Source organism: Miniopterus schreibersii (genome assembly GCF_964146895.1).
Source record: "Miniopterus schreibersii genome assembly, chromosome: 3".
Lineage (NCBI taxonomy): Eukaryota > Metazoa > Chordata > Mammalia > Chiroptera > Miniopteridae > Miniopterus > Miniopterus schreibersii.
The window spans coordinates 70,102,203-70,126,797 of record NC_138103.1 but is presented as its reverse complement, the minus strand read 5'-3'; the positions used below and the strand labels follow the sequence as shown (position 1 = coordinate 70,126,797).

The following is a 24,595-nucleotide window of genomic DNA, read 5'->3' as shown; positions in this document are numbered from 1 at the left end:
CTGTTGAATAGCCGGTGTATGATTTTTGCATACTAATGTTTTATGCAAATTCCTCATGTCTTTTCCCTTTCCCTTCATTTCCCCAACTGAAATGTCTAAGGAAGGCCAGTATTTGAAATAAGCTACTTGGAGGTGGTTTGGGCCACAGGTATATTGCTTTTCCTTTCATTCTCTGCTCATCTGCCCAAGTTTCATTCTTCGCTCACTTGCCAAGTTTGCTTTGCTAAACTCAAAAAATATCCTGTTTTTAAGTAGGAAATGCTTAAAGTTAAGTTTGTTATCTAGGTAGTTTTATTTCTAGAAGTTTCTAAGCCTTTGACATTGTGATGCAACATTTATGTAGCATTGCTCCAAGTATTTACCTGACAAGGGTAGGAGCCTAGTGAGGGTGAGCAGGCTGGGTAGAGAGAAGGGACAGGGTCCCTGATTGGTCTTTATGGTCAGCCTGGGGTAGCTTTTGGTTTCCTTGGACTCTGATGAAGATCGTCACTTTGTTTATTTAATAAGCTCCTGATGTATAAATGGGGAAAATACAAGTTCCATCTACAGATTTGTTGATTCTCTAACTATTCAGTGGCTTAAGTCAGTACAGACCAGCACATATTTTTTATTAATACCCAATAAATTTTAGCTAGAGTAATAATTGTTAGCATTTGCAGTGATGAGCTTGAATAAGGGAGCTTAGGTAAGAGGACCCAAAATGTAAGTAATTTAATACTGGTTGCAGTTTATATTAATTTTCCTCTTACTTGTAAGCTTATAAGCTTGCTACAAGTTCCTATAAGAATTTTTTTTTCCTGAAAGGTATAGGCAGGCCTTGCATAATATCTCCTTATACACAGGATGGGGGAGACAGACAGGCATGGGGCAGGTGACTGGGACAGGGCAGTGGTAGTAATCAGTGTTAGACATCTGAAGAAATTTGAATACCTTTTTAATTTTCAACCAAGACAAGCATTCTTTAATGTAAAAGCAGTCCTGTGGGCTGCTGACTATTGGTATACTATATTGGTATTGTTACCTGTGACCTCAGGTGGGTCAAAATGGAACAAAAGCAGAAGTGCCCTATCCGTCTGCTGACTTTTAGAACCCACTGGCACGGAGTACCCCCTGTGAGTGAAAAGGGGTGGGCGGGCAGGTCCGGGCACCCGGGGAGCCAGTTTGGAGAGTTGTAATGGAAGGTGTCATAGCAGGTGGAATATGTGGTGAGGCTGGTGATGTCTTTGTGGCTCTCTGAAGCAGGAATTTCTACATTTCCAGCATTACATAGAATTAATGTTAAGTTAACCATAGTTGATAAGTACCTTGGTCAGTGGTTCTCAAACCTTAACAAGCATCAGAATCACCTGGAGGACTGGTTAAAACAGCTTGCTAACCACCCCTGCCCTCTGCCCCCAAGTTTCTCATTCAGTAGTTCTGGAATGGGCCCTGAAGAAACTGCATTTCTAATGAGTTTCCCAAGTAACATGGATGCTGCTGGTTTGGGGACCGCACTTTGAGAACCACTGTCCTGCAGAGCCAAGCTGCACTGAGTTAAGGTCCACATAGGCCTTTTCCATATCATGGCATACTTAGAAAATAACAGCATTGTGCAGAGTCCTGGCGTAAACCGCAGATGGGGCCTGACCACGGGCTCAGGACTGAGGCATTCTATGCCTATGGCACACCTGTTGGGGAGCGCTATTAAAATACAGTCTGCACCAGGATTTCCGTTTCTAGAGCAAGGAGGCCTTGAATGTTATCACTCACTGAGTATAAGGTTTCTCCAGCTCACCGTTTCCCAGAGCTCTTTTAACAATTCATTGACTCCTAGGGAGTTTCAGAATTCATCTTTGTTGGTATATGTTAATATTTCCCTACGGACAACGTGCACTTCGGTTGGGGACATTGTGTTTGCTAAATCCTCAGTGCCATTTGATCAACAGTAAATGAATCAGATTGGTCCGAACCTGGTCCATGATCTCTTCATTTGTGGGATTAGTACATTTGGGAACATCTGCCTTCAGGAGGCCAAAGGTGAAGAAAAGTCTTAGGGAACTTTGAGGCTCGTTGGGGGAGCATCTTGTGGGTATAATATCAGAAAACAGGAAGAACAAGTTGGACGACTTACTGGTCTGAAAATGGACGTAGGTTGTAAAACTGGAGGTGGTACTTTGAGATCAAGGTACTCCTCCCTCTGATGTCTGTTCTTTCTCCACGATAATTACCGAGCAGGAAAAGCCCTTCTGTTTCCCTTTTGAGGGTGGTGTTTCTACACTGGGACCTGAACAAAGGCACCTGGTGACTGAAGCACCTATTCATAGTAATTTTGTGTTAAAAGCTGCTTTTACAACATTAGTCTAAAAGGCAAATAAATGTCTTCAAAATGGATTCACCTCCAATCTCATTAGGGTGTGGTGAGGAGTCCTGGCAATGAGAATGAGTCCTTTTGTTACAGGAACTGGTCACTACCCAGACAAGATGGGCACCTCAAGCCATATTTAAGTGACTGGGATGGCAGGATGTGTGAGAAAGAGTTGGCCTTTGGAGCCAGGTGGACCAGGGTTCACTTCCCCTCTCTACCATGGCCTTCTGTGTGACCTTGAGCAAATTAATTTAATCTTAGAGGCTCGATTTCCTCATCTGAAAGTGGAGATAACTGGATCTCCCCGGGCAGTGGTGAGGAATTAACAGGCCATAAATACGCAACAGGTGGACTCTCCTCTTGTTCTTAGAGGCAGGTGACTTCTGTCAGATCGCTACCTGAGTTGGGTGCAGGTGGAGCCTGGCTCCTTTTCCCTCGAGTGACTTGGGAGGGAAGACGGGAGGAGAAACATGGGGAGTGGCTGTCGTCGCTCCTTTCTGCTTGTACTAATTCTTCGTGACATACGAAGTTGTTTGGGGGTAGAGAAGGTTTTCTTCGAAGGGTCCTAAAAGGCCCTACCTTTGTGTCCCATCCGTGACTCGGGTCAGGTGCGAGGCTGCGCCGAGGCAGGAGCCTTCCCAGCAGGGTTGCGTGCATCCGCCCGGCCCCAGGTGAAGGGCACAGTGCTCACGGGGTGTGCAGGAGGCCTGAGGAGAGCCCCACTCTTTGCTCGCCTTTTGGCACCTCACGGGGATTTAGGATATTTTCATGAACTGTCCAAGGAGTGAAAAGAATTTCATTCTTTTCTGGATTGAAATATGAATCTTAGTAAAACTTCTCCTGTGTCTCACCCTAAATTAATTATTCATATCCCTTAAACGAGGTCAGTGTAAGTGCCTCTCCTTTTTGAATTTTGTCTCAAGGGTGAGTCTGAGTCATTTTTTGGCTGCTTAGGTGTATTTTTCCTCAGCATGTCTATCTTTCCTTCTGCTCTCTTATCTTCCCCTTTTACAGTCTGTGTGTGGGGTGTGGGTGCCACTAGGACCGGGAACTCGTCCAGCAGATCCCAGATAAGGGAAGCTGGTGGGGCCCTGCTGTGTGGATTCCTGCTGCCCTCAGCTTTCCTCCCCCTTGCCTGGGTCTCCTCCCCACTGGAAGGCCCTAGAGTGAGGGGCACTGGATCAGCCTCCCAGGCTCCTCTGTGCTTCAGAGCAACAATTGCAGCATTTGGTTTCTGGAATGATTGGCTCTCAAACTTTTCTTTACCCTCGGTACTTACTAGAAGACATACCTTCCTTAACTTGTGTTTTTACTTCTGCCCCCAATTTCTCAGAGCTTGTGCTCAAGATACTTGAGGGAAACTGATCACCATTGGCTGTTTAGAATGAAGCATAGTTTTTCTCAGGTTCTAAATCTTTAAACAGATTCCATTTATTTCAGTTATTAAAGTGGTGGTGGTAGTGGTGGTAGTGTCTGTGTGTGTGTTTAAAGAACTTAACTACATCACCGAGTCTTGTGGGTGGGCTGAGGATCCTGTCAATAATAATAGTGAAGCTCAGAAATTGTTTTTGTCCTAATAGGAAACAGGTTGAGGACTCCCTGTATAAATTACTAGTATCTGGTCACTCCCCACAGGGACTTCCTCCTTCCTTCTCTGTTCCTTTCAAAGAAGCAGGTTTATACTCACTTTGCGTTGGTACTATGAGAAAAAGTAATATTTTAGCTTTTTCAGAAAAAGTGAAGCATAAAAAGGAAAAAAATGATCTTCCTACTTATTTTACAAATATATTTTGCCTCTAGACTCTTAAGCTCCTTTTAAGGACAAAGTGTGCTTCTAATTCTTCTATAAGTCTGTGTGGGGATTTTTAAAAATTAAATTTATTGGGGTGAGCCCTGGGCAGGTAGCTCAGTTGGTTAGAGCGTCATCCTGATACGCCAGGGTTGTGGGTTCAGTCCCCAGTCAGGGCACATTCAGGAATCAACCAGTGAATGCATAAATACATGGAACAACAAATCAGTGTTTCTTTCTCTATCTCTTCCTCTCTCTCTAAAAATGTGAACCTGTCACAAATGTGCATGGCATCCTTTTGCAGAGACCATACTAATAATGAATTTTCTTTGTATTGTTCCAATTTTAGTATATGTTCTGCCAAAACAAACAGTACCTTGGAATTTTTTGTGCATATGTATAAAAAAGGTTTAAGTAACCAAAGACCTGCTGGAGGGTGAAGTCAGTGGACAAGTTAGTCCAGTCCTGCTGACTCTAAGAGCTAAAGGTCAGCTCAGAGCCGCTCTTTTAATAAGATGTTTGGATATACCAAACGTAGAGCAGCAGTAAGTGAGATAACCTCTATGTAGCAAACTGTGGATTCCTCGTTTGTGCCAGGTACCGTGCTGGGCTTTGGAGACCCAAAGAGAAAGTAGGAGACTGCCCAGGGAGATGTGGTGAATTTTAGCAGAGGCTTTCCAGTGAGCCCTATATTTAAATCCCACTTTCCATTTGCTAGGTACAGTTCTTTGGGAAAGTTGTCTAGCTCTCTGAGCCATGGGTTCCTCATTTCTGAAAAGGGAATTATAGTATTTACCTCTAAGGTTGTGCTTACTAAATGATGTATCAGTTCAGTATTTGGCACAGCATAAGCAGGCAGACAGTGGTGGTGGCTTTTAGAACAGTCCGCTGCCTCCTGAAGTTAGAGATATGGGAGCCAGCCATTACATTGTGTGTAAACAACTGTCCCACAGTGCGTAAGTGCTGTGGTGGGTGGGAGGTTTGTGTGCCCAGGTGCTTGAGGAGATAGGAGGACAGATAGGTGCCTCGCCCAGCCAGAACACATGTGGAAGGCCTCCAGGAGGCAGTGGCACTACTACTCCTTGGTAGTGAGCCAAGACTTGAAGCCCAATTAAGGATTAGCTGGCGAAGAAAGGAGGAAGGACATTCCATTCCAAGCAGTAAGAAGTCTCTACAAGGACACCCAGGCACCTTTTTGTCAGGTTTTGGTTTCTGGCTTGTCAGAGTCAGTAGGAAATCTACAAGCTCCCGTGAGCCTCTGCTACAGCTGTGAAGGGGAAAGAACCCAGAGAAGTGTTAAATGGGTTTTACAGGAAAGGAAGTCTTGGGAGACATCTGTAATACTGTCAACAATAAAACAAAACAAAAAAAGAAAGAAAAGGAAGTCTTTTTAAACTTTGAAGTCTCCAGAATAAGAACAGGACTTTGGCTGAAAGAGCATTTGCCTGTGAAGCTTGGAGATGGCGTCAAGTCCTAAGGAATTCATCTGGGGAGCCAAGAATGGTTCCCACCCGTCCCCCCTGTGGTGGGATCTAAGCACACTCCCTGGCAACCCACCCACTGGTTTCCCAGTTGCTGCCAAACTCCACTTTCAGGAGGAAACGATTCCATTCTTTCCTGACTCACGGGAATATTAAACAATCAAAAAGAGGGGTGGGTAAATAAATATTTCAGAATGTGATATTGCAGCGATAGGGAAAGAACAACAGGTCATGTTGTAACGCTGTGCTTAATGGGAAACAAGATATCAGGAGTGTGTGTTGCAAAGAAATACACTGTATTGATACTGAACCTAATTGCAAGGATGCATAATAGAATATAATGAAAAGTCTGCTGTCACATTCAGATACTTATAAAATTCTTTGTTTAGATCTAATGGCTTTAATTCTAAAACCCAGCATCTTCTGAGTTTTTACTCTGTTCATAAAGGCACTGTGCTAAATGTGATACCTTGTCATGCCATGTAATTGTCGAAACAACTTTATGAAGTAAGTAGCTCCCCCATTTCTTGCGATAAGCAGACTGAGGCTTTCTAGAACTTGTAGTTGGCACACCTGGAGTAAGCCCAGGTAATCTGATGCCCTTGTTCTCATCTCCATGCTAAAGTGGTCCCACTATACCTAATTTTGAAAAGTTGCTCTTTTTCTCAGAAATAATTTATGGAGTTTTAAAATTTTATTTGTTGATTGATTTGAGAGAGAAAGAGAAATGCATTGATTTGTTCCACATATTTATGCATTCATTGGTTGATTCTTGTATGTGCTGTGACCAGGGATCAAAACCCGCAACGGCGTATCAGGACGACACTAACCAACTGATCTACGTGGCCAGGGCCGATGGAGTTATTTTTAATGTTTTTCCCATGCTTTATTTTATTCCTTTACTTTGAAAGAACTCAAAATTTAGCAGTTACTTTTAGTCAATTGCAGAGTAATGTGTAAAGATTTTTAGGTGAAATTTAGAGTGTTAGCTCTACTGCATGAACTCTAACAATGTTGGGAATCTAATTGGCTGTGCTTATTATATTTAAATTTTTCTCCCAGCCTGGCCAGGCGTGGCTCAGCAGTTGAGCATCGACCTAGGATCCAGGCGATCGGGGTTCGATTCCCAGTTAGGGCACATGCCCGGGTTGTGGGCTAGGCAGCCGATCAGTGACTCTCTCATCATTGATGTTTCTATCTCACTTTCTCCCTCTCCTTTCCTCTCTCTAAAATCAATAAAGATATATTTAAAAAAATAAAAAATAAATTTTTCTCCCAAAGGTTCTGTGGGAAACCTTTCATGTTAACAAAACATAATCCCTAGTATGTATTCCTTTTTATGACAAATTCACTTACAGGAGAGCAGAGAGGGACGGCAACAGTGTTGTAACTGTACAGTACAGGCTATTAATTACGGTGCCATTGAGAATGTACATTAAGGGGGAATACACAGATCTCATTACAGAACTAGCAGAAATCAGTTTGAGCTTTGTAATTTCTTCCATGGTTTTGATGATGGGTGTTTAGGGTGAATGGGTTATAAGAACCAATGTCCTTTGTCCTAGCTAAGAGGTGTTCCTAGTATGGTCCTCACACAGCAGCATAAACATTACCTTGAACTTGTTAGAAATGAAAATTCTCACCCTAACACAGACCTGGCCTAGATAAAATGAGATTAGTCTTCCTAATATGGGTCAGAAGCAAGTCCTCCTAATCACACCAGGATGAGAACCAGGTAATTGGGATTTTTCTTTCTCCTTTGTAACTCCTTCTGGATTGTTAAACTAACAATAGCACCATTTATGTGTTTGGAAAAATACTAATTTGACTGTTACCACTAATAATAACAAGGCAGCCATTACAAGTTAATAGTATTTAATGAGCCCAATAAATATTAGATGATTTTATATATTTTTTTTCGTCCATTTCTTGCTCCTTTAAATTATAGGCTAAATAATAGCTGTGTCTCTTGGGCCTGTTTCTCTAGGTTAAAAATGTTTCTGCGGGCACACAAGACATGCCCCCTCCCCCTTCGGACTATGTGGAGAGAGTGTACAGTCCCGTGGCCTACTCTTCCAATGGTAAAGTGAACGACAAGCGGTTGTATCCAGAGTCATCCTATAAATCAACACCGTAAGTAGCACCTTCTTCTGATAGAGTGAGCCTAAAATATGAATATTTGCATGTTTATAAATCAGTTTCTGTTTTGTGCTATTTGCCTTAAAAAAAATCCAACAGTTTGCATAAAGGCTGGAGACTGATCTTTGCATTGTGGATGGATGCCTAGGGTTACTTGGAAGATAAGAAGGGTGGGACTGTGAAGTGGGGTTCTCTTCTAACTAAAAATGCTTTTCTCGTGATGATTTAATAGATAAAGGGAAGGTTAGGTTCTTTCACTCTAAGAATGTGGTTCTCTGTCCTGCTTCTGGTTTTGAGTGTAAGTGTGGGTGAAAGGACATTACTGATTGATAGCATAACTAAGTGCATTTCTCAGTCTCTCCTTTGCCTATAATTATTTAGATCTCATTTAGAGCATTGAATAAGCACAGAGAATCAGGAGCTTTGGCTAGAAATCAATAACAATTTACTCAAGGGTCTTAGAGTTTGCAAACTGGGTATATCTAGGCAAAAACCTAGAAGTGTTCCAAAGAAGAGAGAAGAGTTAGGAGTTCTTACAGTAGCCCTGGCCAGGTAAGTCAGTTGGTTAGAGCATGGTCCAGATATGCCAAGGTTGCAGGTTCGATCCTCGGTCAGGGCAGGTACAAGTATCAACCAATGATGCATAAATAAGTGGAACAACAAATCAGTGTTTCTCTCTCCTTCATTCTCTCTAAATATCAATAAATAAAAATAAAAATTAAAAAAGTTCTTTTCGTTAAAGTCACATCCTTGAGAATAATCAGTCCTTCGTTCTTAGCCCTCCGCTGGGCCAGGACAATTATCAGTGAGATGTCAGGTAGTCTGGATGGATGCCAGGAGGTCTGGAGGATGGGCACCAGGAGGCTGGTCATGTCCTGAGTCCTTTAGGAGGTAGTCAGGGGGTTACCTGCAAGTTTGATGTATGTCTGGGCATTATCTAGGTATTGGTTCAGGACGGGAAAGTTCAAAAGTTTAAGTTCCCAGGCAAGCTAAGATAAGAAAAAGAATAATTTCTTCATGCTTCAACCTTCATAATGTTAAATAATTTAGCAGCTTGGTTAAAGTGACTCCATTTTATATTTTCCCTGTCTTCACTCTTTCCTCAGTAGAAAGGGGAGATTGCTGATTGATCAACCCTGCCCACATACATTTTTAACTGTAAGGCTTTGTCTGAATTTAGAATTCTGGGCTCTCCTTTGCTGTGCTAGAGCCTCCATATTGCTGGTAAAACCTGTAGGTTTTGTTTTACAGATAGTGTGGAAAACCTCAAAGTAAGTTTCTGAGCTAGAGTAGGTGCCATTATGGTTTTTTAAATGGTATCCCCCTGTGGTTTTAGTTTACCCTAATACCTAATTCTAATTCAATCTAATGACTAGTGAGAGAAGGATGCTGGAGGTATTAAGGACTTGTATATAATTTTTGCTAAGCGTGATAAGCTGGGCTGCTATATAGAATTCTAGAACTCCAAATCCCTCTGTAGACCAAAGGGAAACCTTCCGTTTAGCTAGTCTGATTGTTCTTAGTCAAAGGTATATCTGCTGGAAACTTTTTGGTGATTTCAAGTTTTATCCCCAGCCCCACACCCTCATTTAGTGGGCTGAGGTATGCAGAGATCCACTCTGAGCGTACAATTTGGGTGCCTGGAACCTCATAAGGTGACACCAGCAGCTGAGTTAACTATGGAAGCAGTTTCAAGACAGTAGATGTATTATTGCCCTGGAATGGAATTTAGAAACAGACTGGCAGTCTGCTTTACCCTCCATATATTTTGCTTTGGTCTGCAGAATCGGCCGTGCTGTCCACTCCAGTTGTGAATGAGCGGGAGGAAGAGCATTTTCTCTGTTCTTCTCTTTGGATTTTAATAAAAACTAAAGCACTGAGGCCATTATGGGCAAAGGTACAAAGTAGGGATGTAATCCTTATGAAAGTTTTAGGCTATGATTTGTAGGACTTTCACACATGCAAAATAAATATCTGTAATGCATGTGACCAGCTGTGCCTCTAAATTAATTGTAAGGCCTGCATGGTTACATAGAGTCCCACATGCTGTCCCTTTTCATGAAAATGTAAATACTTTCAAATTCATTTAGAACAATTTAAAAATCTTATTCTTGAGTAAGCCAATACACGCATAATGTAACATTTAAAAGGGACAAAATAGCCCTCTAGTTCCTCTCCCTAGAGGCAACTAGTATTGCCAGTTTCTTTTATATCCTTCCAGAGGTTATTTTTAAATAAAATATGCTGACCAAATATGAATATTGGGGGTTTTTTCTTTAAAAAAAATACTAGCATATTAAATGCCTTGTTAGCAATATAGCTTGGAGATTGTTCATATTGGTATACAAAGAGTTTACTGATCTATTTCATAGCTGCATAATAGTCCATCAATAATTAATTTTATTCTCAGTTTTTCCCCAGTGTTTTGTAATTACAAACAGGGAATAAACTTACACATTTGTCACTTTGCACATATGTGAATGTATCTGGAGGAGAAATGCTAAAAGCAGAACTGCTGGGCTAAAGGAAATTGTATATTTCATTTTGGTAGATGTAATCAAACTACTCCATAATGGTTGTACCAGTTTATACTCCCAACCTACATCTGAGAACTCTTTTGAAGGTCTGGAAAATGCAAATGTGATGATTAATTTTTGAACCCAGAGGAAGGGAAGGATGGAAATGGTGCTAAGGGATACGAATGTGACAGTGTCTCCCACAGCACCTGATGTGTGGTAGTGATGGAAGGAACTTGCCATCTCTGGGGAGTAATAGAAATTGTTGAATATTGACTGTGGCAGAGTGCTGAGTGCTATCTATGGAGGATTCAGAGTGCATCTGCTGTGGACATGGGGATGCACATTAACCATAGCCTGGTTTTCCTCAGGCTTTCTTGAAGGTACTAGTAACCCACGAGCACCTCTCCTCCTTGCTAATGTAGTAGACAGAGCAGGAATTAGAATGGGAACGCTGTGCCTGAGGTCCATGTTAAGGATAAGGTACCTCAATACTAAGATTTCCCCCCCCAAAAGCATAACAGACTTTCAGTAAAGAGCACTGATCTTGAATATAGAGCCTGATGAATTTTCACATATGTGAACACTGAAATAACCACACTGCACCAGGAGAGACCTTTGCAGCATTCCCAGAGGTTCTCTGTACCCTTTGTCATCAGCACCCTTGCCACCCCATTTTGATGCCTATCACCATATATTAGTTTAGCTTGTTATTGGAGTTCTTATTAAATGGAATCATAGATATAATCTCATGTCTGGCTCCTCTTCATCATAATGTCCTGTACCTTAGAATTTCAGGGCAGTTAGAATTAATCCTGGATTAGGTGGCAGCAGAATTTAGCTGAAAATGGTTGCTTCTTCCCCTTTCTAAGTGAATTTGGGAGAGCCCTGTTAGGTATGCTCCCTACTGTACTGTCTACACCCAGGGTGAGTTAACCTGAATAAATCAAGGGAATTGAGTGTTGACACTACAGAGAACTTTCAAGGCAGGATGATGCCCTAGGGTGACAAATGAGACAGACCATTGTTCGGTGGTAGCAAATAGGTTGCTGGAGTAATATGTTAGGACTTTTGTGCAAGCCTTAGGAATTCACTGACTCGGAGAAAGCCCAGGGATGGCTTGTGTCAGGCATGGCGTGATCCAGGGACTCAGAAGATATCAGGGCTCTTGTTGCTACATTGTTTTTATTTTCAGTGCAGCTTCCGCTGTAACAGGATGGGCCATCCACATTCCCTACGCTGTATTGATCTTCCGGCCCAGGGTCAGAAAATGAAATTTCCTTTCCCAAAGCTTGCATATCAGTCTGTTCTGATTGGCCCTTTTGGGTCATCATCATCCCCAGGGTCAGGAAGATGCAGTTCTCTGACTAGCAAGGCTTAGTTCTCTCCACAATACTGATGGCAGTTCTAAATACCGTGCTTATAATGGGCAGCATTCTGACAGTGAAGACACTAGTGTTGATCAAGCATTGTTTCTCCTTCATTGATACTGGGTGTCATCAGAAAACAGGATTCTTGTGACTGTGTTTTTAATTCAGTAATTACCTTGCACGCCATATACACAGTACTGGGCGAGCCACCCCGGGAATACTAAGCCCATGCTCTCCTGGAGGTTGCGGACTAGCAGGTGCAGAAGCAAATACACAATAACTATATTGAGAGCCTGGGCAAGATAAGAGCCAAAAAGGCCTGTGAGGGCGTGTGTGAGAGAATAAAACAAGTGAATGAAAAAGAAACGATCCAAAAGCTACAAAAGGGGGAACTTCCAGACCTGGGAGACTGAGTTGGATACTGAGGAAGATACGCAGCTGGTTACCTGTTCTGGGTTATGTGGATTTTGACCTAATAGGACTTGTATCTAAAAGTAGGTTCAAAGATTATTGAGAGTACACATATTCCCTAGCTCTTACATTTGTATATATACTTTTATTGCTAAACATCTTGTTTTTAGCTTTTTTGCTATATTAAGTATGCTACTGTTTAGTATTTTAAAGGGTGTGGGAAGAGGGGAGGTAGAAAAGTTCCAAGGTAAAGATTTATAATATCAATAGCTAATAAAAAATTATGGGAGGAAGGGTGATTTAATGTTTTCTTTTTTCTAATTTCTCTTGCACTTTAGCTTCCTTTCCTTCTGGCCCCCAGTCCCTCATATAAACCCAATGCACGCTAAAGGTTTTGTTTGTGACCTCAAAGCAAGAAGCATGCATAGTACCTGATAATTTTGGCAGTGTGTCTAGGAACTTGTTGAATTATTAACTTATGGAGAAAGTCACATTTTCCCTCCTTTAGAAGTAACATTGACATAGCACACAAAGCCATGTTAACCTGAATAAGTTTAGAAATAAATAAATACCTAGCACCACCCCCAACTACATACACACATACACACACACACACACACACACACACACAACTTTAGACTTTGACAACAGTTAAAATCAGGCAGTTCTGGATCACCTAGAAAAGAGAGTAAACCTCATAGATAAAGCTCAAGATTACAGTTGTGGTAAGTTGAAAGAAATAAGAAACAAAAATCTTCAGATATCTTTAATGGTTGATTTAAATAGCAAGGCTGATGCTGGGAAGTTTCAGGTGCTTTCTTTGCCTTCCTTTCCCTTCTCTTGCCCTTCTCCAGCTCTGCTACAAGGCAAAGGGAAACTTTGCATTTCTGTTACTCAGAAGTGGTGTACAGTTGCCACAGCTCTTGGTATTTTATTCCGTGTTCGGCTTCAGTTTTAAGCTTGTGGCAGAAACGTTATATGCAATGAAAAATCTGATGCAATATTGAATAATTGCATCAGAAAAATAAATGGAATGGTAACCCTTCTGTTCGTTCCGTGGGGCTTCGTGATTAACATAGCAATTTTAAAAAGATCCTAATGAGCTTTTTCATCTATTACAATATAAAGCTCTTTAGTTTATTAGTTTAAATTTTTAGTGCTTTTAGTTTTCTGAGGTATCTTGAAAAGAGAATTGATATATAGGAGTCTAAAATTAATATGACAAAGACCTGTCTCTGGGAGTCAGCTTCCAAAGGTAGCTATGTGTGTGCATTCCTCTTCTCCACTCAACATTCCATGGAACTCGAAGAACCTGCAGAAAAGAATCGCGACCATTATTTTCCTGACAGCCTTTTGTGGAGTATGTCCCCTGTGCGGGTCAGGTAAACGCACTGTCCAGGTCAGTGTGAAATAAATGAAATTTTAGATCCATTTGACTTAGAAGGTTTACAGATGGGCTCCTCTTATATAGGAACCCTATAGCTACTCGTGTGTTTGAGAATCTGAGCCGGTGCTACGTTGAACGCAGGACACTAGGGGTCTGCTCATTGTTGAGCGTATGAACGGCTTGGATGAATGCACCTACTTGTAGATCTCCTAGTTGCTGTTGCTGCTCTTTGTGCTTGTGGTATACTGGCAAAGGCTTGTAGTGTACCCAGTGACCACTGAAAAATGATTCCTGTTTTATCAGGGTGCCTGAAGTGGTGCAGGAGCTTCCAGTGACTTCCCCTGTGGATGACTTCAGGCAGCCTCATTATAGCAACGACGGAAACTTTGAGACACCCTCAAAAAGGGCTCCCACAAAGAGAAGGGGAGGAAAGTCAAAGAAAGCAGAGCAAGACCACTATGAGACAGACTACACGACTGGTGGCGAGTCCTGCGATGAGCTGGAGGAGGACTGGATCAGGTACTGAGTCTCCTCTTTTGCTAGAACCGCCTGCACCTCTGATGTTAGCATTTGGGAACTGTTGTACCCTAAACTGGGGTGGATGGTATAATTCCACTCTTTGCCAACCAGAACTGGAGGCAGGTTTTTTATGTTTTTTTCTTAGTACATGTTTGTAATAAAGATGGGCGTGGAGGGGATGTTTTTAGCTATAACCGTGTCTTACAAACACTTTCAGTGTCCCCCACAAAATGGTTGGTGAACTTCACCATGAGTCACCCAAGAAAGGCCTTTCAAAATAAATAAAATTCAAGTGTAGAGGAACTTTATTTTACTGATTATAAATTTCCCAGACCGGTGCCAAGGCTCTGCTTTGGCATTTACTGTTAAGCTTTCACGACGAGATTCTTTTAAAAGTTTATTCAAAGGACTTTGGAAAACAGTTCTGTAAACAGTTGTTAACAATTTAGTGCCCTGGCCAAGGCTGAGGGTAAGTTCCTTTGTGTGTGTGAGTGGTTTTGTTACAGTCCCTCAGCACCAGCTATATTCGTGTTTGATGTGTAGCCTTTTTATGCCCAAGTATTCTTTTTTTTTTTTAAATATATCTTTATTGATTTCAGAGAGAGGACAGGAGAGGGAGAGAGAGAGATAGAAACACCAATGAGAGAGTCATTGATCGAGCCCACAACCCGGGCATGTGCCCTGACCGGGAATCGAACCCCGATCGCCTGGATCCCAGGTTGATGCTCAGCCGCTGAGCCACGCCCGGCTGGGCATGCCCAAGTATTCTGAGGAGAGGGACACACATCAGAAACATTTGTGGTGGGAATGATGATTAATGAAAACATTGCTCTCAAGGTGTGGGGATGCGTGGGGCGTGTGTAGTTTGAAATCCCTATGCACTGCTGCTTCTCAGACCTCGTTTCCCCTCTCTCCTTAAGGGTTTTTGGCCTAGTTTAGCCGTCTATCTGTGAACTATTTGCCCAACTTACATCATGGAAGATTTAAATGACAACTTTTTGAAGTCCTGAATTCTTGTTTCCCTTTTGAGCAAATCCTTTCATTTCTCCTCTCTGTAAAATGAAGGTATTAGACTGACTTAGATCTAAAATGTGAAGTTCCATGTTGCTGTGAAGTTCCTTAGTTCTGTGGAACAACTCAGTGTTTCCTCACTGGGTTATGGATGAATCGCTTTACCTTCATATGTAAAGAACAGCTGGTATGTTGAGAGAAGTCTACTTTTATAATCAAAGGACTTAAGCTATTTCCACTAGGAAAAACAAGACCAAGATAAAAAACAAACAGAAAAACCCAAACAGTGTGAAAACTATAGGTGGTAGCAGAAAACAGCCAGGTGCCGGTCGGCTGCACTGCCACTGCAGTGATGGCGACGTAGTTTGTGGTCCAGAATTCCAGTTTTAAGACACTAAACATAAGTTTCATTATCATAAACTTTATTTCCAAAAATTGTGTAGACATAGTTTTTGTTTTTTTTTAAAAAAACAGGATGAGGGCCCTGGACGGTTTGGCTCAGTGGTTAGAGCGTCGGCCCTCGGGCTGAAGGGCCCTGAGTTTGGTTCCGGCCAAGGGCACGTATCTCGGTTGCAGGCTCGCTCCCCAGCCCACGTTGGGATGCACATGGGAGGCAACCAATCGATGTGTCTCTCTCACATCGATCTCTCTCTCTCTCTGAAAAGCAGTGGAAAAAATACCCTTGGGTGAGGGTTAAAGGAAGAAAAACAAACAAAGCCATTGTGAATGATGTATAAAGTATAATCCTTCCTGAGAGAATTATTTACAGCCCACCATCGTCCCCCCATAAGCTACAAAAAGAAAAGAATATCCTTTTCCACGTCCCAGCAGCTTTACTATCTTTGAGGAGGAAACGACGGATTTTATGTATGCTAAGGATACATAGTCATTTTCTCACTCAATTTTTAGGGAATATCCACCTATCACTTCAGATCAACAAAGACAACTCTATAAGAGAAGTTTTGACATGGACCTGCAGGAATACAAGCGCTTACAAGCAGAGCTTGATGAGATCAATAGAGAACTCTCTCGTCTGGATAAAGAATTGGACGACTATAGAGAAGAAAGTGAAGAGTACATGGTAAGGTCAAACCTGATAATCGTATGTTACATATACTTTTTCTCTGATCTGTGGAGATCAGAGTGTCCTTTATACTGATGTCGATACAGAATGTGCTAGAAATTATCATACTGTGATTTCATTGAAGAATAATTGAAATTGAGTCTTGGATGAAAGCCTTTCCAAATTGAAGAGTGTACTAATACTAATGTAGTTAAGAATTACAAAGCAATAGTCTACATACATATGCCCCTTCCTATTTAAAAGAAAATATATTACTTTTTCTGTTTATACACCTAATTCATTCTCTCTGTTAAAAATTCAAACAGTACAGAATTGCATGAATTCCTTAAATTCTACCTCCTGGTTATCACCAAAATATGAGTTGTTAAAATAGTCCCTCCATGTGGAAGTGAACCTAGACACACACAGTCTTTGATAAGGAATCATATGTTTTACCTATAAGTTTCCTGTGTTTTTACTCAAAAATAGTTTATGGTTTGTCTCCTTGATCACCTGGCTGAGATAGTATTTGTCCATATAAAGTTCCTCTTTCCTTCTTAATCCCCCTTTCCATGCTATACTCTTTGGAAGGAAGTCACGATGCATCGATCACACTTAAGGAATGGGGAATTATGCTCCAGGTCTCTGAAGGCATTGTATATACACAAATTATTGGAATTCTTCTGCATGGGAAATGTTTTACTTCTTCCATTTTTAAATTTATTTAGTCAGTCACTTATATCAGTATGGACTCATGCATATCTTATTTATATTTTGACTTACAATACTATACTTACTTTGAATACTATATTTTGTTGCTCGAATTGTTATACTGTGACCATTGGGAACTCTTTCAGTTACTTCCTTTATCTGTTTGATGTACCCCCATTATTGGGGGAGTTCTTTTTAAATGCTTCATGGCACTTCTTACATCCTGCTTTTTTACTTTACAATAGCATATGGTTATCCTTTCCTATCAATAATAATGATCTACTTATTGAAAAATATTTTTTAAATATTTTTAAATTTTTTTATTGTGATTTATTTTTTTATTATTTATTATATTGATTTTTAGAGAGAGAAGGGGGTAGAGAGACAGACACATTAATTTGTTGTTCCACTTATTTATGCATTTATTGGTTGCTCCCTATATGTGCCGTGACTGGAGATTGAACCCGCAACCTTAACATATCAGTACAATAACTAACTGAGCTACCTGGCTAGGGCTGAAAAAATATTTTTGTGTGTTAAAAAATAGCTACGCAATTTTCTATTCTATGATTTTACCATAATTTACTTAAGAATCATCCTCTGTGAGTAGACATTCGTGTCTACCCCTTGCCCTACTCCCCCCTACACACACACACATATACCACACCCCAGAAGTACCAGTAATACGCTGGTGAACTTTTCCACATTTGCATACTTGTCTGCTTATCTAGCCAGAGCAAATTCCAGAATATGAAATTGCTGAGTCACAAGTTATGCACATTAAAATTTTTGTTTCAAAACTGCCCTCCAGAGAGATATCAACTAGATTCCCGCTACTGATGTTCTACAGGGCTCATTTGACCCACATTTCACTAATACTTAGTGCCTGAAAAATTACTGCCTTGTGTCTTAGATATTAGTACTTAAATTTTTTTATCGGAACCTCATACTCGTTTTATTAAATACCCTTTGCCATTTTTAATTGGGGTGATCTGCTTATATAGTTTGATTTAAGTATTGTTTTCTTTTATGGCTTTAGTATGGTGTTATGGTGTTGTCATAAACCTTTATCAATTCAGTGAACAATTATCGATCATTATTGTGCCCTTGATGTAGAAGTGCCCAAGGTAGAAAGATAAATAAAATCCTGTGTCACCCCTCAAAGAGTTCATATCCTAAGAGAGAAATGGACATTTAAACAACTGAGACAGTGTGACTAATGCCATATTCACATTATGTTAGATAGTATTGTAAATAATTGCTCAGAGAAAGCATAAGGTCTGCTAAAGGCTGAAGAGTGTAGGAGAGGCTTCATTGAGAGGTAACCATTATAGATTCTCCAGACAAATGTGGGAGGGGGTGCCTTAGTTCAGCCATAGGGGAAACATGATAGAAACCTGGAAGCATTACCATGCTTAATTTTTAAAAAACACACGTTTTTATTGATATTTAGAGAGAGAGGAAGGGAGAGCGATGGTGAGAGAGAAACATCATGGATTGGCTGCCTCCTATGGGCCCCCTACTGGGGACTGAGCTCACAACCCCAGCGTGTGCCCTGACCGGGAACAGAACCGTGACTTCCTGGTCGACACTCAACCACTGAGCCATGCTGGCTGGGCAACATGCTTAATTTTTAAAAGGAATTGCAAATGATGGGTACTAAGACTGGATGGGTAGGAGACTAGATTAGTAGGGAGGTTAATGGGGACCTCTGACCAGTTTTATAATAGAATATAACCTGATCAGAGCTGTGCTTTACAAGAGTCTTCTCTGGTGTCAGCATGGTGCGTGGACTGGCATGGGGAAAGATGAGAGGCAGCGGGACAGTTACCCGCCTGTGTGAACGGAACATGAGATCTGTGTCATCCATTTATCTTCACCGGATTCCTCAGTCTCCTGCTGACCATAGTAGTTTTAAGAGCTTTAAGGCTTCATTATTTTAATTTCCTGTATTTTTGGCAGTTTTAGTTTCAGAATATAGCATCAGTAATGTTATTTTTGAAAGAGGAAAGATGCCTATTGAACATATTCCCTTGTGTTTCTCATTAATAGGCTGCTGCTGATGAATACAATAGACTGAAGCAAGTAAAGGGAGTAAGTATCCTGGATTGTAACATTCTTTGAGGAATAATTTTTCTATCATGTGTTTTTCCTTTAACCTTTAGAATGACTGTGAATACCTCGTCATGCATGCGCTGATTATAGTCAGAAGGCCCAATAATTGCAAGATAAACTATAACTGAGAAGTTGGAAACTTTTTTTGTTTTGTTTTTTTTAAATATATCTTTATTGATTTCAGAGAGAGGAAAGGAGAGGGAGAGAGAGAGATAGAAACATCAATGATGAGAGAGTCATTGATCGAGCCTGCAACCCGGGCATGTGCCCTGACCAGGAATCGAACCCCGATCACCTGGATCCTGGGTCGATGCTCAACCGCTGAGCCACGCCCGTCTGCACAGAAGTTGGAAACTTAATTTCAGTTGTTTGCTGCTACCACCAATTCTGATTTTTAAAAACTTTTTTAAAGTTTGAAGTATACATACAGAAAAGTACACAGATCATAAATGTACAGCTTGGTACGTTTTCACAAAGCAACCACATACCTTTGTACCTGGCACCTAGATCAAGAAATACATTTCCAAGTCCGGCCGGGCATGGCTCAGCAGTTGATCATCGACCTAGGATCCAGGAGATCGCAGTTCGATTCCCGGTCAGGGCACATGCCCGGGTTGTGGGCTTGATCCCCGGTCGGGGTGTGCAGGAGGCAGCCGATCAGTGACTCTCTCATCATTGATGCTTCTCTCTCTCCCTTTCCCTTCCTCTCTCTGAAATCAGTAAAGATATATTTTTTAAAAAAGAAAGAAATACATTTCCTAGTACCCCTGACAGTGCCCTCATGTACTACTCTCTTCCAATTTTTACATTCTCTCCAGAGGTAACCACCATTCTAACATCATAGATTAATTTTGCCTGTTTTGAACTTTATATAAATGGAACCATATATATGTGATTTCTTTCTCTTTTTAAAAGAAATTATTTATTGATTTGAGAGAGAGAAACATCGATTTGTTGTTCCATTTATTTATGCATTTATTGGTTGTTTCTTGTATGTGTCCTGACCAAGGGTAGAATCCATAACCCTAGCATATTGGGAGGATGCTCCAACCAGCTGAGATACCTGGCCAGGGCTGTGTGATTTCTTTTGCTCAGTACTGTGTGAGATTCATTCATGTTTTGGCATGTGGTTGTGGCTCATTTATTTTTACTTATTGTGTGAATAAAACACAACTTGTTCATTTATTCTCATTAATGTGCATTTGGACTGTTTCCAAGTTAGGGCTTTTACAACTAATGCAGCTTCAAACATTTTTGTAAATGTCTGTGCATGTGTGTGCACATTTGTTAGGTATATATTTAGGAGTGAAATTGCAGGGTCATTGGGTAAGTATATATCTAGCCTTGGGTGGGTACTGTCAAAGAACTTTCCTGGTTTGTGTCAATTTATATTCCGACTGACCAGTGTAGATTCCTGTTGCTCTATATCCTTACCAACACTTACCATTATCAGCCTTTCTTGATTTCAAATGATTTTTTTGTTTTTAAAAGATTTTATATTAAATTTTCAAAAATTACAAAACATTATGGTTTTAAATGCAAGAGTTTAAAAGCATGTAGAGTGAATTTTCCTGTCTCATTCACCATTTATCCAGTTTCCTTTTCCCAAGTCAACTGATATCACCAGTTTGTTGTTTTACTGAATTTTTAGATGATGTATGTGTTAGCAAAAAGGCCAGTAAGTTTTTTTGGTCACTTTACAAATCATTAGAAATTAGTGTATCCTTTTGTAAAACTCAGGTTAGAAGATATGATGTTCAGCAAAGAGAATCAGCTGCCTATCTGGTTTGAGATACTGCCAGGCGCCTTATGTATGTTATGTTGTTTCACACTCCCAACAATTCTGATGACTAATAGACCCCTTTTTTTGGTTGACCCCTGCCTTCCCAGCAGCTACACAGGACTCATTTTCATTTTGTTAAACTTACCTGGTTCATTTTTTTTTTTCTCTTTTAGTCTGCAGATTACAAAAATAAGAGGAATTATTGCAAGCAGTTGAAGAGTAAGTTGTCGCACATCAAGAAGATGGTTGGAGATTATGACCGAGGGAAAACAGAAGGCAGATTCCAGATTGTTTGAGTGATGAGAAGTGTCTGACATCTCTGCAGTGTTGTCAGAATGCGAAATAACTTTGGGCTCTAACCAGAGAGGCCAAACCTTTTGTGATCATTACAAACTTTTGGTAGCTTTAATATCATTGGTATTGAAGCATTTTATAAATAGCTTTTGATGATCAACTGGGCCGAACACTCCAATTAAGGATTTTATGCTGTAAACATTGGTTCTTGCATTAAGAACTAACTGTTTGAGATTTTTAAACCTTTAAGGAAGGTCACTGAGTGGGCCAGTGGACCGTGCTATGAACTTTGAAGCCCTAGGCAGCCATGTCGTGGAACTTCAGTTCCCGTAGGTGATCTCATATATTCCTCCCAGAATCCTCCCTTCACATAACTGTTATTTATAATCATTCCTTTTCAGATAAGGAAACTGGGTCCCTGCAATGAAGTGAAACTGCTTGTTTCCTTAGCTTGCAGTTTTGGTTAAGTCTGTTTTATGACTCCATTAATAAAGTCCCTGACCATTCATATTTTACCTACTATGGATATTACATTCTACCAACCTCCCTATTGATTTTTCTGTGTGTAAATGGTTTAAAGAGCTTTTTATTGTTTTATGTTATCTTGATAATAAAGATCAAATGTAAAAGTAACAAATTGTGAAATTTAAAGGTTGTAAATATATATTTACTTTTTAAAAATCAAAATTTAAAACCACTGGTTAGAATTTTATTGTGTATTTTAAAACACTTTTTAATCTTTTATGGTTTACATGCCTTTTTTTTTTAAACCAACTAGGCTTTTTAATTATATCAGAGTATCTGATTACATTTATAATTCAGATGTGACTTGAAATGTATCTTACAGGAATGTTCAAGTTCTGTACATATTTTATAAGGTATTAAACCAAGTATTTTCTTTCTATAATATACCTGTTTGATGTCATTAGTGCTGATAATTTTAAGGTTTGCAAAACTACACTCAGCAATTATATCTGTTATTGTTCTAAACTATTTTGGGTGCTGTGCTGGTTGTTTGTTTCCCAGTCCATTAGCTATGAGAAGGTCGATTTGTCTGAAAGTAGAATGCAGTACCACAAAACATCAAATATTTCACATCATGCCCTTAAATCTCAACAACCCTTTTTCGTTCAGATTTTTATTAGTGAAGTAAAATTAGCTGATATCACTGGGCATATTACTAGCCAAGGTGACTGTGATTATCCCCTCAGTTTAGATCTCTGTTGTGAAATGTTTTGAAGAATCTGTAAATTAATCATTAGTATGCAATTCAGACATTTAAGTATATCAACATACCTGCAGAGAATTTTTATTTTCTATTTTTTAATGTTGACGTTACTGATGGAATCCCCCTTCTCTCCCGCTGCCCCCCATTTGCTCACCTCCACCCTCCCCCACCTCCACCTTCCTTGGCTTTTACCAAATTAATTATCTGTGTCCATGAGGTGTGCATCTATGAGATTTTTATAGGAGTTTATTTGAGCCAAATGTTTTGACATGTCCAGAAGCAAGATCTCAAATGCTCCAAGAATTACAGTTTCTTTTGTATATTTGGAATTAAGGAAGATTACATGAAGGTGGGAGAAAGCAAGGTAGGGATTGTATTGTAAAAAAGATTACATGCTCCCTTGAGGGTGGTTATGCCTCAGAGGAGTCTGAAAAAGAAGAATATTCTGGCACTTCAAAGGTTAAACTGGAAGCACAAGAACAATGCACAGGGCTTGCTTAAGGCAAGATAAACCTTTTACTAAAGAAGTTATATGCCTGAGGTGTGTGACTACACACCATAATCTGCCCAGTTAGGAATTTGATTAGCGTTGGACCTGTCAGATTTATTATAGTGCCCCTTTTTCATCCACAAGTATATAACTTTTTATATACAAGTCTGAATCATTTTCCAAAGATAAACTTAATTATTGATTTGATGCTCCAACCAACTGAGCCACCCAGCCAGTTAATTATTGATTTGAGAGAGAGAGAGAAAAACACTGACTTGCTCCATCCATTCATGCATTCATTGGTTACTTCTTGTACGCACCCTGACCAGTGTCAAACCCACAACCTTGGCATATCAGGATGATGCTCTAACCAATGAAGCTACCTGGCCAGGGCCCAAAGTAAACTTTTAAACAATGTTTCCATTATAATTCTGAGTCATTTCTTCAAATTGAAGAAATTCTTAATTTTCCATGTGCTTCTGTTACTTAGGACTAAAGATAATCATCTATGCTTTTCATACCTTTTGGATTCACACCAAATGGTAAGGATGCTCTTGAGCAACTTAACTGATTTTTATTTGTGCTAAGATTTTAATTCTTTCTTCTTGGAAATCAATGCAATTAGTTTATGAAGGCAAGCTTCCTAGTGTTCTGACAAAACCTATTCAGCTGAATGTAGAAAATTAAGTTGCATAAGTTTGCATTGTAAAATTGGACATTAAAATTTAAAAAAGTCATTTTCAAATGTGGTACTTACTAAAGACCACTCTAGGGGCCAGGATCAGTGTGTTTCTGCTGGGACTGACATTAGCTATCTGGATATAACTTTCAAAAGCCACTCAAGCAGTTTCCTAGTAGAAAAGAAGAGGTTTAGGGGAGATTTCAGAGGTCTCTTCCCTCTCTGACCTTCTGTGATTCTTACTTCTGTGTTCTGTTTTCTGCTATATATATTGTTCAAGATTTTGTTGTGAAAGCATGTGGTCCATTTGATAAAGGTGCATGGCTTAAAGTGATTTCCTTACATGTGTGTTTTGTATTAAAAGTGGAAGAGATCAATATTTTAATTTAAAATTTTGAAAAATTTAAAGAAATTCAGAAAACTATAAACATGCATGTACCCACCACCCAGGTACAAAAATAACGTGTTAGTTTTATCACATATATCTTGTGTGTGTGTTTTTTTAAAAATATTTATTGGTTTCAGAGAGAAGAAGGGAGAGGGAGAGAGAGAGAAACATCAATGATGAGAGAGTCATTGATCGGCTGCCTCCTGCACACGCCCGACTGGGGATCGAGCCCACAACCCGGGCCTGTGCCCTGACCGGGAATCGAACCCCGATCTCCTGGATCCTAGGTCAACGCTCATCCGCTGAGCCACGCCCAGCCGGGCATATCTTGTATTTTTTGAAATAAAGTCTTAGTATTTGTAGTAAAAGTTACATTGTATATACACACATACATACATGAAATATTTAATTTCTTACAATAGTCTATTGCCTTGCAACCATTTCTCATTTTACAGTAAAGAAAACTAATGATCTGATGGATTAATGGGTCCATTATCACATTCTAGCAAGTGACTAAACTAGGAATCTTTAATTACTAGGTTCTATACTCCCATTCTAGCTTGACTTCCCTAATAAATTGATTGGTTGGATATGGTGGAGTTGCTCTATCTGATGTTAATAAAATGTCCTATTTTAATTTTGAAATGTAACATTTCATGTTACATATAATAACATCAAATGTTTTCATATAAATATCTGAGGTATCTGTAATGACCTGAATGGGGGTATGCATGTGTAAAGAAGGGTCAGGGCAGAAGAGATCTTTAATCATGGTCCCAGGGATCTGATTCAGTTGAGGGGGCTCAGAGGTAGTCCTAACATAAACACATCCTTTTTCAGCATCAGGATTGCAAGTATCTCAACTGGACATTTTAAA

At 40.1% G+C, this 24,595-nt stretch overlaps 1 protein-coding gene across 4 annotated transcripts in view; it reads left to right on the top strand.

Annotated features, from left to right (window-relative positions):
- The window catches only part of OCLN (occludin), a 40,463-nt gene extending 16,800 nt beyond the window's left edge, over positions 1-23,663 (top strand). For all 4 annotated transcript variants that reach the window (XM_081131188.1, XM_081131189.1, XM_081131190.1 and 1 more), the window contains exons 5-9: positions 7,602-7,747; positions 13,741-13,956; positions 15,877-16,048; positions 18,794-18,835; positions 20,813-23,663. In XM_081131188.1, the coding sequence (XP_080987314.1) occupies positions 7,602-7,747; positions 13,741-13,956; positions 15,877-16,048; positions 18,794-18,835; positions 20,813-20,935 (699 nt within the window). In that variant the 3' untranslated portion in view covers positions 20,936-23,663. The remainder of the gene's footprint in view (positions 1-7,601; positions 7,748-13,740; positions 13,957-15,876; positions 16,049-18,793; positions 18,836-20,812) is intronic.
- Positions 23,664-24,595: the final 932 nt, after the last annotated feature.